Source organism: Ziziphus jujuba, chromosome 11, assembly GCF_031755915.1.
Source record: "Ziziphus jujuba cultivar Dongzao chromosome 11, ASM3175591v1".
NCBI lineage: Eukaryota > Viridiplantae > Streptophyta > Magnoliopsida > Rosales > Rhamnaceae > Ziziphus > Ziziphus jujuba.
In genome coordinates, this window is record NC_083389.1 from 7,968,658 (window position 1) to 7,978,889 (window position 10,232).

At 35.3% G+C, this 10,232-nt stretch overlaps 2 protein-coding genes across 3 annotated transcripts; one reads left to right on the plus strand and one right to left on the minus strand.

Moving 5' to 3' along the window:
• Window positions 1–198: 198 nt before the first annotated feature.
• LOC112488941 (protein CHUP1, chloroplastic) lies at window positions 199–2,394 on the minus strand. 2 transcript variants are annotated; one of them, XM_025066711.3, is made up of 3 exons: window positions 2,197–2,394; window positions 1,160–2,008; window positions 199–942 (listed from the first exon to the last, which is right to left on the minus strand). In XM_025066711.3, exons 2-3 carry the CDS (start codon window positions 2,006–2,008, stop codon window positions 448–450), a joined length of 1,344 nt encoding a protein of 447 aa, XP_024922479.3. In that variant the 5' UTR covers window positions 2,197–2,394; the 3' UTR covers window positions 199–447. The 2 variants fall into 2 exon arrangements, with proteins under 2 accessions (XP_024922479.3, XP_024922480.3); XM_025066712.3 differs by lacking the exon at window positions 2,197–2,394 and having other exon boundaries at window positions 1,160–2,190.
• Window positions 2,395–5,212: 2,818 nt separating this feature from the next.
• On the plus strand, window positions 5,213–10,081 carry LOC107432042 (threonine dehydratase biosynthetic, chloroplastic). The gene is made up of 9 exons (XM_016043095.4): window positions 5,213–5,865; window positions 6,226–6,405; window positions 6,486–6,755; window positions 7,192–7,398; window positions 8,044–8,292; window positions 8,378–8,448; window positions 8,678–8,795; window positions 9,306–9,440; window positions 9,565–10,081. The coding sequence occupies exons 1-9, from the start codon at window positions 5,359–5,361 to the stop codon at window positions 9,703–9,705; spliced, it is 1,878 nt and encodes a 625-aa protein (XP_015898581.3). The 5' UTR covers window positions 5,213–5,358; the 3' UTR covers window positions 9,706–10,081.
• Window positions 10,082–10,232: the final 151 nt, after the last annotated feature.

Below are 10,232 nucleotides of genomic sequence, written 5' to 3' on the forward strand. Positions count from 1 at the left end.
TTACCATCTCTCTTTGAACAAACCCTACTTTTCCCAAATTTCATTTAAAAAAAAAAAAAAAAAAAGTCGACCTTTTCGAGGATTTCACTGGAAAAAATTAAATGACCATGTTAATTGTTCATCTTATTTAATGACCATATCAGTTTTTGTTGCGTGCTAAAAGAACAGTGGCCATAGATTAGGGTAATAATCGTAGAAGAAGAATATAAAGAAAGTGGCATTTTCATCCAATCTTGACAATCAAGGAAATGAGTCCTTTATATTACAAATTTATATTCAAGACTTTAGCAAAAAGGAAAAAATCTTGAAAGAAACTTTAACCATTGAGATAAACTGTTATTCAACATTCTCTTCAAAGGCCTGGCTGTTATAAAGACCATTCAATGCCATCAAACTACTAAACAAGTTCCATTTTTTTCTTTTTTTAATTGGTTCCATATGTAGGGTTTATGGTCCTGCGCTAGAGCAAGACCTTCTTGGCTGAAGATGTTCCTCTGATTCCTCTGAAACAGAATGTTTCCTAAAGCACTTGACTTCATGCCTGTCTTTCTCATCAAGTTTTTCTTTTCCCTTCTCACTGCCTTCCACCCATTTTCTGAGCCTTTGAAGTAGTTTCTTCCTTTTTGAATGGACTTGTTCACTAGTTGGACTGTCAAAGCAATGCCCATTTCTCTCCAACATCATTCCCTGCAATTCTTGCTCTGACTCATAATTTTCAATCACAAGGTTCCTTTCAAAATCTAGCTCCAAATGATCTACTTTAATCTTTTGATTCTGTTCTTGATCATGTTCCTGATTCTTCATCAACTCATGCCTTAAACATGCATTACTCCACCTTAAGTATATTAATTCCTCGGTTTCTGCTGCTTGATCCTTCTGCAGCTGTTCTAGTTCATTTCTAAGCCGATTGTAATCCTCCATTGTTATCCCTTCTGCTTCAACCTGCAATATTTCCAACCTTAAGATGATCAGATTATCTACACCTAGAAATCTCAAAAAGTAGTATCCTTTCTATTATTCTCAATATCATCTAGTTGCAATTGTATTTGTTGAAGTGGTTTATTATGTAAATGGGGGAAAAAAAAGAAGAAGTAAAAAAGAGAGATTTTGAAAGCATATATTGATCTAGTTGTTTTCAATGATAGAGAAAAGTGGTAACCTTGGAGATTGACTGGGGTGATTTCTCTGCCAATTCAAGCTTTTCCAAGAGCCCATTTTTCTCTTCTTGCTGTTGATCGAACTTCATTTTAAGCTCACTAACTTCATCCTTCAATTTCTTGATAATGTTCCTACTTGTTTCCAGTTCATCTTGGGTTCTAAAAAGTTGTCTTTCTTTAGCTCCAATCTGCAAATCTTGCTCTTTTATAAGACTTGATTGGGCTCTTACTTTCCTCAAAAGCTTCTTTACCTTTCTGTGAAGGAACCCATTTTTAGATTTCCAAAATTCCAGCTGCTCCAAAACTCTCAAATATTCTACTACTAATGTTTCAAGCCTTTTCTTTTCAGCCTCCATGGAAGAGATCTCCCTATCCAACAATTCAACATGCGACATCTCTAATAACAACGTGTTCTTAAGCTGCATGAGCAGAGATTCTTGCTCCTTCAAGTCACAATACCTGATAAACTTCATCTCCAACTCACATTCTTTCATTTGAAGATCTTCAAGTCTTCGTCTTAGACCAAAAATCTCTTCTTTCAAATTGGGTTCATATCGATTTTCTAACCTTTCTATGGAATTCATGAAGTTGGTATCCGTTATCATTGGTTTTTCATATTCCATAGAAGGCAAAGACGTAGAACAAAAGCTGTGAAAGCTCTCCTCCTCATCTCCGAGCTCGGAATCGATCTTCGAGTTACTCATTTGAGTTTCCAACAAGGATTCTTTAGCAACACTTCTTCTAGCAATTATCTTGGCACAGACAAAACCAGCTACGGATAGAGCTAATGGAATCCCAGCTTTGAGGATCATAGGCTTCATGATCTCAACTTTAGACGTTGAGCTTTCCATCTATGATTAAAGAAAAAAACAAAAAAAAACAAAACAAAACAAAAACAAAATGAGGTAATCCTGTAGGCTATTTAGTAATTATGTTTAAAACCCAACGTGAAAACACCAAGGAAATTCTTAGTTTATCTGAAGATTGGAGATCAAAATATGTATGTTCTGTTTTAGAGGTGTCCGTGAGGATTCTTTACCTTATTGTTTTCTTTAGCTTTCCTTTATTGAGAGGCATTGATATCTTTGCTTTTTGACTACTTCACTTTGCCGTCCATTTCTCGGTGTTGTTTTGGAATCTTATTCCTTTTGTGCTGAACCAACCTCTTTTCCAGAGCGGGGCCTCAATTCTTCCAAAGGGATACACGGCATTATTGGTACCATATTATATCAACCATCCACATTGTAAACCATATTGTAGAATAATCTCTTTTAGCTAGATTTTGCCTCCAAACTACCATTCATTTGGTCCAATTGATGATGATGATATCTGGGCTATTGCCATATTCTTTTTTTGGTGGAATGGGCTATGTCATGTTCCAAAATTGTATTTCCTGCAAACTTTTTAAAGTTTTGACTTTGTTTTGCTAAAAGATCAAAAGAAACATACATAACGAAGAAAAGCCAACTGAACCTTCAGAAGAAAATAAAATAAAGAAACCCAATTAGCAAACTTAAGAACTATCCTCATAAATAGTCAAAAGCTAGAGTGGAAAATTGAAACAGTACAAAGAAATAACAACTCAAATTCTCCGGGCCTATGTTTAATTAGCACGTCTTAATGGACTCCCACATTACATTCTTGCATAATCCAATCAAGTTGTAGGAGACGTTAACTGATTATTAGATTGTAAATGACACATTCTGTCTTCCATGTAAATAAAGTTGGATAATTAAATTTTGGAGATGATTTATTATTTATTTTATAATTTACAATCATATCCAAAATTTAATGTAATTATTTAATAATTTCCTCAGAAAGAAATTTCCAATGAAATTGTTTTTGAACAGGTCCTAGTTGAGATAGCATAGCCCGTCTATCCCAATGATATCATTGGGCCACTACATCTAATTTTGGGCTTTTATCACAGTTGAAGGTAAATGACTCTGGACTGGGCTTCTCTTTCTTCAGTTGTACAAACTGGACATGGGGCCTAGTATAACAATGGGCCGCCAAAAGTCATTATCAATCCCATCGCCTGTCATAGTCATCACTTATACGTCAACCCATCATAAAGTTTTAAGTCTAGTGGATTTTCATAAACCCTCCTTCAACCCATTAAAAAAGTTTAAGTCCAACAAAAATTAAAATAGTAATAATTATATTAAAGAGAATAATCACACAGCATGGTCAAGGTTGGTGGGCGTCGCCCCTTGGATGCTGCAGGGACGAAAACCCTAATTATTGTCACATTCAGGACTATATTACCGTGTTATGAACAATATATAAAAAGAAAAAATATATATATTTATTGTTTTATATATAGACCAAGATGTAGCTTAGAAAGTCATAATTTATTATTATTATTATTACTATTTAACAATTGAGGGGGGTTGTTATGACCAAAAAAAAGAAAATTGAGGGGGGTTGTCAGTTGTGATATAAGGCCATATGTTTTTAATGGGAAATAAACATTTGGGTAATGAGACAAAAGAAAAAACAACTGTTTTGATTCTGATGTAGGCTGGCGGACTGGAGGCCATACACTAATTGCTTTGGTCTTTTTCTGTAGGATTTCGTGTTGTCTGTACACTATATTGTTGAAATCTGCATCCAAAAACCTCACCAGCTTTTTTTTTTTTTTTTTTTTTTTTTTTAAGGCAAAAGGACAAAATATCATTAGGTAAGAAAGAGCTATGTGGAAGATGCATTGCTTTTTTGTGTTTTTTTAACTTCCGTGAGTGAGTTGGCTAATGCATTTTCATATTTTTTATACATAAAAATGTGCTTCCAACACAGTAACATCAAACAATTACCAAAGAGAAAAACAAAGTAACATCAAACAAACATTCAAAGCGATTCCTGTGAAATTTCCTTCCAAAGATTCCGAACACAAATATTTTTTTTTCTTTTTTTTTTTTCCTTTTTTTTTGGTGGTGAATTCCTATACAAATAAGATGAAATGATTTGAACTAATTAATGGGACAACTATGTTTGATTTCATTTGTGTCACTGCCTATGTAACTTAATACGCGGGAGAGTAGAGTATAGACCAGTTGAAAAAAAGAATGAGAAATATAGACGATGCAGTGATGCGGTGATACACAAGAAGACAAGTCAACAAAGAAACTGCAAAAGCGGCCACCAACTTTGGATGGTGAATGCACCGAGACCACAGATGCAAAGTAAATACCGACCTCTTCATTAACAGTCGGAGTACCAAAAGCCTAGTACTGCACTCCAAGTCCAGTTTAACTTCGCCCTCCTTCAATTCATAAATTTTCTTTCTTGTCGTTTTTTCGATAAATTGGGGAAGCAAAATTTAAAAAGGACATGATTTTTTGTTTATTTAACAATTAAATAATAATAAAAATAAAACTTATATAATTCCAATCCTAAAAATTATATATTAGAGTACGTTACCAATTTTCCATTGTTTTATTAATTAAAAATAATAAATATAATATAAACATAGGTAAGTAAATTAACAAAAAAAAAATAAAAAATAGATGAGACTCAATAAAAACCATAAGATAATAACAGGTCACTTATATCTCATTATTTGGGAAATATATATATATATATATATTTTGAAACAATTTAGTAAACAAGCTGGTAAGTATATATGAACACCTTATAAGTTTGGTTTGGTGAACACTAATTATATCATTAAAAATACATTTTTAGATAAAGTTTAATCCGTTACCTTCTAAAACGAAAATTTTATTTATACTTTTTTAATTTTATCTTCAGAAAAATCATTCTTAAAACATATTTATTAGTTTTTTAATTAATTATTACGGTTAAAAATTATAAGTGAAATTTTTTTTTTAATGAATATTATAAAATATAATTATTGATAAGATGGAGGGGATTTAAATGCATTTACCCTGTACATGGGAGTCTGATATTTCGCTGACACAAGCATTGATAAAGACACCTGCAGTTGCTCACACAGGTCCAAATATGTATGATGTGTCTATCTTTGACAGGTTGGTCTTATAAAATGTTGTTCAGTTATTATGATTTATAAAAAGCCCGGCCCTCTGTTTCCCTAGTCTTTTATATCTCCTTTTCCTAGTCTACCCGCGAAACACATTTCTCTTTCAATTCTTCAAAAAAACAAAAAAGAAAAAATAAAAATAAAAACACTCTCTGTTCGTATTTTCTTCTTTCTTTCTCTCTCTCTCTCTAAGAAAAAATGGAGGCGGTCCGCCTCACCGGTCCTCTCCATTCACATCTCCTCCGGCCGAAACAGCCGGATTTCACGTCCTTGAACCTGAGTGGGACCCACAACAAGAAGAATATCCACCCTTTCAAGCCCTTCATCGCCGCCACGGTTTCCAAGCCGGCGGCCGAGATTTCTTCAAAGCGCCCTTCATTTTCATCCTCCTCCTCCTCCTCCTCCTCCGCCGCCGCCGTCACTATCCGCCAAAACGACGCGTCGGAGAGCTCTTTGGCTCCTCCGCCTCCCAGGCTGGTTGTTTCACCCGATTCCCTCAAGTATCCGTCCGGTTACCTTGGGGCCGTACCGGACCGAACGGTTGCTGATGGGAGCAATGGCATTATCGATGCCATGGGTTACTTGACCAACATACTTGCTTCCAAGGCCTACGATGTCGCCATTGAATCGCCCCTTCAGTTTGCCCCCAAACTCTCTGAGAAGTTGGGCGTCAAGGTCTGGCTCAAGAGGGAAGATTTGCAACCTGTGAGTATCTGTTATTGTTTTACAGCTGGGATTTATAAATATATGCATTATTTGATTTGTTAAATAATCAGAAAGGGAAAAAGAAGTTAGATTTACTCTGCACCAAGTTTCAGATTGGGGATTTGGCAGTTTTTTTTTTTTTTTTTTAAATAAGAAGTTTTTGATTGCTTACTGGATTTTTAGTTGAATTTTAAATTTAAAAAAAATTAATTTTTAATTATTTTGACTAGCCTGAACTATAAAACCAAACAAAAATGACACCAAAATTAGTGTTCTTTCTTTTTTTAGGCCCCAAAAAAAAAAGAAAAAGAAAAAGGAAGTTGTAGTCCAGCAGTTATTTACTCGATGTTTGATTGGTAGGTTTTCTCATTTAAGCTCCGTGGAGCTTATAATATGATGGCCAAACTTCCGAAGGAAAAATTGGACCGAGGGGTTGTATGCTCTTCAGCTGGAAACCATGCTCAAGGAGTTGCATTGGCTGCCAAGAGATTAAACTGTGATGCAGTGATAGTTATGCCTGTCACTACACCAGAAATTAAGGTTATTTTCTGTTTGATAATTAGCTGTTTAGAACTATTCTGCAAGAATAGGTTTATTGAGTTTGTATTTCCCATCTACAGTGGCAATCGGTGGAGAGATTGGGTGCAACAGTTGTTCTTGTAGGAGATTCTTATGATGAGGCACAAGCTTATGCTAAAAAGAGGTGCGAAGAGGAGGATCGTACATTCATACCTCCCTTTGATCATCCCGATGTCATTGCTGGCCAGGGAACGGTTGGGATGGAAATCGTACGCCAAATCCAAAGTCCATTGCATGCCATCTTCGTGCCTGTTGGTGGTGGTGGGCTAATAGCTGGTGTTGCTGCATATGTAAAGAGGGTCTCCCCTCAGGTTTGTTGGTTTTCTTTGATGTTAATTTATGCACAATGACCTTTTTGAAGCTATGCTCTTTTTCTTGGGAATAATTCTGAGCATGAAAATTTTTTTCCTGGAAATTAACAAATTATCATATCTCCTTTATCACGTTTTAACTTCCTGCATTTTACCCTGGCAATCGGTTTATAGTATTGTTATACTGAAAATTTTGCTCTGTTGATTTGCTAGGAAATATGATAATTTTTATGGTTCAGCTTATCTCATTTGGTTCTTTGTGCTAATTCTTACTTAATCACAACGTCATCTTGCTCTTCTGACAATTTATCTGCAAATTCAAATTTTAAACGTTTAAATTATAGAAAGTTGTACAAAAAATCTTTTGTCTAGCCTTCACTTAGTAATAATCTTTGATAATCTAAAATGCTAATTGGGCCATCTTTCCTCATCTCAGGTAAAGATTATTGGGGTGGAACCCTCCGATGCAAATGCAATGGCGCTGTCATTACATCATGGTGAGAGAGTGTTATTAGATAAGGTTGGAGGATTTGCAGATGGTGTAGCTGTTAAAGAGGTTGGGGAAGAAACCTTCCACATATGTAAAGAATTGATAGATGGTGTAGTTCTTGTAAGCCGTGATGCTATCTGTGCCTCAATAAAGGTGAGGCTTTTTTCATGTTTCAAAGCCTTGATGTTGGTTGTTATCTTAATTTTAATATGTGCTATTCTTTTTCTTTCGTACTCCCACATGGTGTAATGATGCAAATCTGAAGCATGAGAAATTTAAACTTCTTTTTGCATTATCAGTCAAGGTTGTTGACCCACTGCTACAATGGGTCTGGGCGAGGAAATTTGATTTTAGGGGATTCTGAAGTCTACATAATTAGGTTGTGGTGAAATTGATGCATTTGAAAAGGCTTTTGCTTGTGCAGGCATTACTTCTGTTTCTTGGCATGCAGATTGTCCATATTAGTTGTCTTATATACACACCTAAACAGATTGGAACGTAGAAAGCATTTAATGGGTATCTGATTTGTTGTACACCTTATTAGATGTTTCTTGTAATTCTTGGGGTGGTCAAGCTTTAATGTCATAGCAAGGCCCATCTGCTGTACGGCCCACTTCTGGCATTTGAGATATCTGTTTTATATGTAGATTTGTTCTTGTTTAATTAGGCAACCTTGGTTTCTTTCTTGTCTGCTTTAGTTGGATTATCCTGTGCTATTGTATTTCGTACTAAATTGATCTCCAGCAACATAACTTATCATAAGTCTTGAAAAAACCCATCTTGGTGTTAATTTTGCAGAACATGTATGAGGAGAAGAGGAACATTTTGGAACCAGCAGGTGCTCTTGCCCTTGCTGGAGCTGAAGCATACTGTAAATATTATGGCCTCAAAGGTGAAAATGTTGTAGCAATAACCAGTGGAGCAAATATGAATTTTGATAAACTGAGGATAGTAACTGAACTGGCTAATGTTGGTCGGAAACAAGAGGCGGTGCTTGCAACTGTTCTACCAGAGGAGCCTGGGAGCTTCAAAAGTTTTTGTGAGTTGGTATGTCAATGTAGCCTTTAATTAGCTTGTCTTTACCAAACTGCTCTCTTGTTTGTGGTGTTGACTGTTTTATTTAATTTGGCAGGTGGGGCCTATGAATATTACTGAATTTAAATATAGATACAACTCTGATAAGGGGGCTGTTGTACTGTACAGGTAAGCTTGGTGATTTCTATTGATCATCATAAGATGCTAAGTTTGTTGATGATCAGTTCAATTGAAGATTTTTATAAGCAGGGTTTCCTTTTTCTTATCAACAATTTAAGAACTGCTTCAATTTGTATGATCCAGGAATTTGATTTTACAATTGGTAGATAATAAGAGTTGATTTGGTATACGTAAGAAGGGAGACATTTGATCTATTTATTTATTACACTTTGTGCAGTGTTGGTGTGCACACAGCTTCTGAACTCGAGGCAATGCAAGAGCGAATGGAGTATTCTCAACTTAAAACTTATAATCTGACAGAAAGTGACTTGGTTAAAGATCATTTACGTTACTTGGTAATCATATTCTTTTTTTATGATCTCCATTTTACTAAAAAATAACGTTACTAGCTTTTAATTTTGACATTCATATCATGTCTGCCACACTAATTTTCAGTTACCTTTGACATTTGTTGGACATCTTATTCTTCATTTATTGCTCTGCATTGTTTGACAGAATGACAGTATGACACCGATATGTGAAAAATGTTGTTTACATTCTGCCCAAGGAATCAAATTTTTTTGAATTGGCCTATTCATTTGCATAAGTGAAGTAGATATTAAGACCCAAACCCTCTCCCTTTCCCTTTTTTTCTTTCTTCATTATAAAGGAAAAAAGATGTGAGAAATAAGAAGGATGAATCCCCTGCTTACTCTCATTTTTATATTCTTGAACTTGAATATGGGATAACCATCATTTAAATTGAGTCAATCGTGTTAGTAGGAACATAATAATAAGTTGCTCCTCTATAAGCGTACATGCTTGCACCATGGTGTTTAGTTTAATATGTTATGGATTTCTTTCAGATGGGAGGGAGAACAGATGTTCAAAATGAGGTTCTCTGTCGCTTTGTTTTTCCTGAGAGGCCTGGAGCTCTGATGAAGTTCTTGGATGTATTCAGTCCTCGTTGGAATATTAGTTTGTTCCACTATCGTGGACAGGTTAGCATCCAAATATGTTAAGTTTTTATATCTTAATTGGGTTGTTATATATGGATTTATCTGTGTATGTATTATATTTTAAATGATCACCACCTGATATTTCTTCTCGTTGTTTCCTCAACAGGGTGAAACTGGTGCAAATGTTTTGGTTGGAATCCAGGTTCCAAGCATGGAGATGGAAGAGTTCCATGTCCGTGCCAAAGGTCTTGGTTACGATTTTGTTGTAGTAAACCAGGACACTGATTTCAGGCTTTTGATGCATTGATTTGGGCATCTCTGTTTTTGGCCAAGCAGATATATCTGATTATGGTTGGGATTTACTTTCCAAAGGGAGTCATGCAAGGGAAGCAAAGGCATTTCAAACCTTATCATCGGTAGAGAGAAACGAGTCGTGGGTGTTTTTCTCCTAGTCTTTTAGTTTCGTTTATTTTTTATTTGATTCTCCTCCATGTTTTGTTAGATATAATTAGTTTGGCATTTCAATTAAACTAGAAGGGGCTCTCTTGACTAGTTCTCCTTATGTTGGACTGGTTTGGTAATCTTCTGTAATATATTTCTCTTTTTTTGGTAATAGTAATCCACTGTAATATATATCGAATTTACCCAAGTGAAATTAATAAACGCATATTTATCAGTTTAAAGCGGTGGAAATGTTGCCGATTAGCAGTGACGAGTTCAGCACACAGGACTTGTACTCTGTTTGGTAATGCGACGTGTACTCTTATTTGGTAAATCAGAGGACGTGTAATCTGGTTGTCTCGCAAAGTGGCATTTTTATCTTTAAAATATTGT

What these genes read in the sequence shown, in the direction of transcription:
- LOC112488941 (XM_025066711.3), bottom strand. Translation starts at nt 2,008, where the DNA reads ATGGAAAGCTCAACGTCTAAAGTTGAGATCATGAAGCCTATGATCCTC. An exon ending in CACCCCAGTCAATCTCCAAG is followed by an intron (nt 943 to 1,159) that starts GTTACCACTTTT and finishes GAAATATTGCAG; the next exon opens with GTTGAAGCAGAAGGGATAAC.
- LOC107432042 (XM_016043095.4), top strand. Translation starts at nt 5,359, where the DNA reads ATGGAGGCGGTCCGCCTCACCGGTCCTCTCCATTCACATCTCCTCCGG. An exon ending in AGAGGGAAGATTTGCAACCT is followed by an intron (nt 5,866 to 6,225) that starts GTGAGTATCTGT and finishes TTTGATTGGTAG; the next exon opens with GTTTTCTCATTTAAGCTCCG. An exon ending in AAGATCATTTACGTTACTTG is followed by an intron (nt 8,796 to 9,305) that starts GTAATCATATTC and finishes GATTTCTTTCAG; the next exon opens with ATGGGAGGGAGAACAGATGT.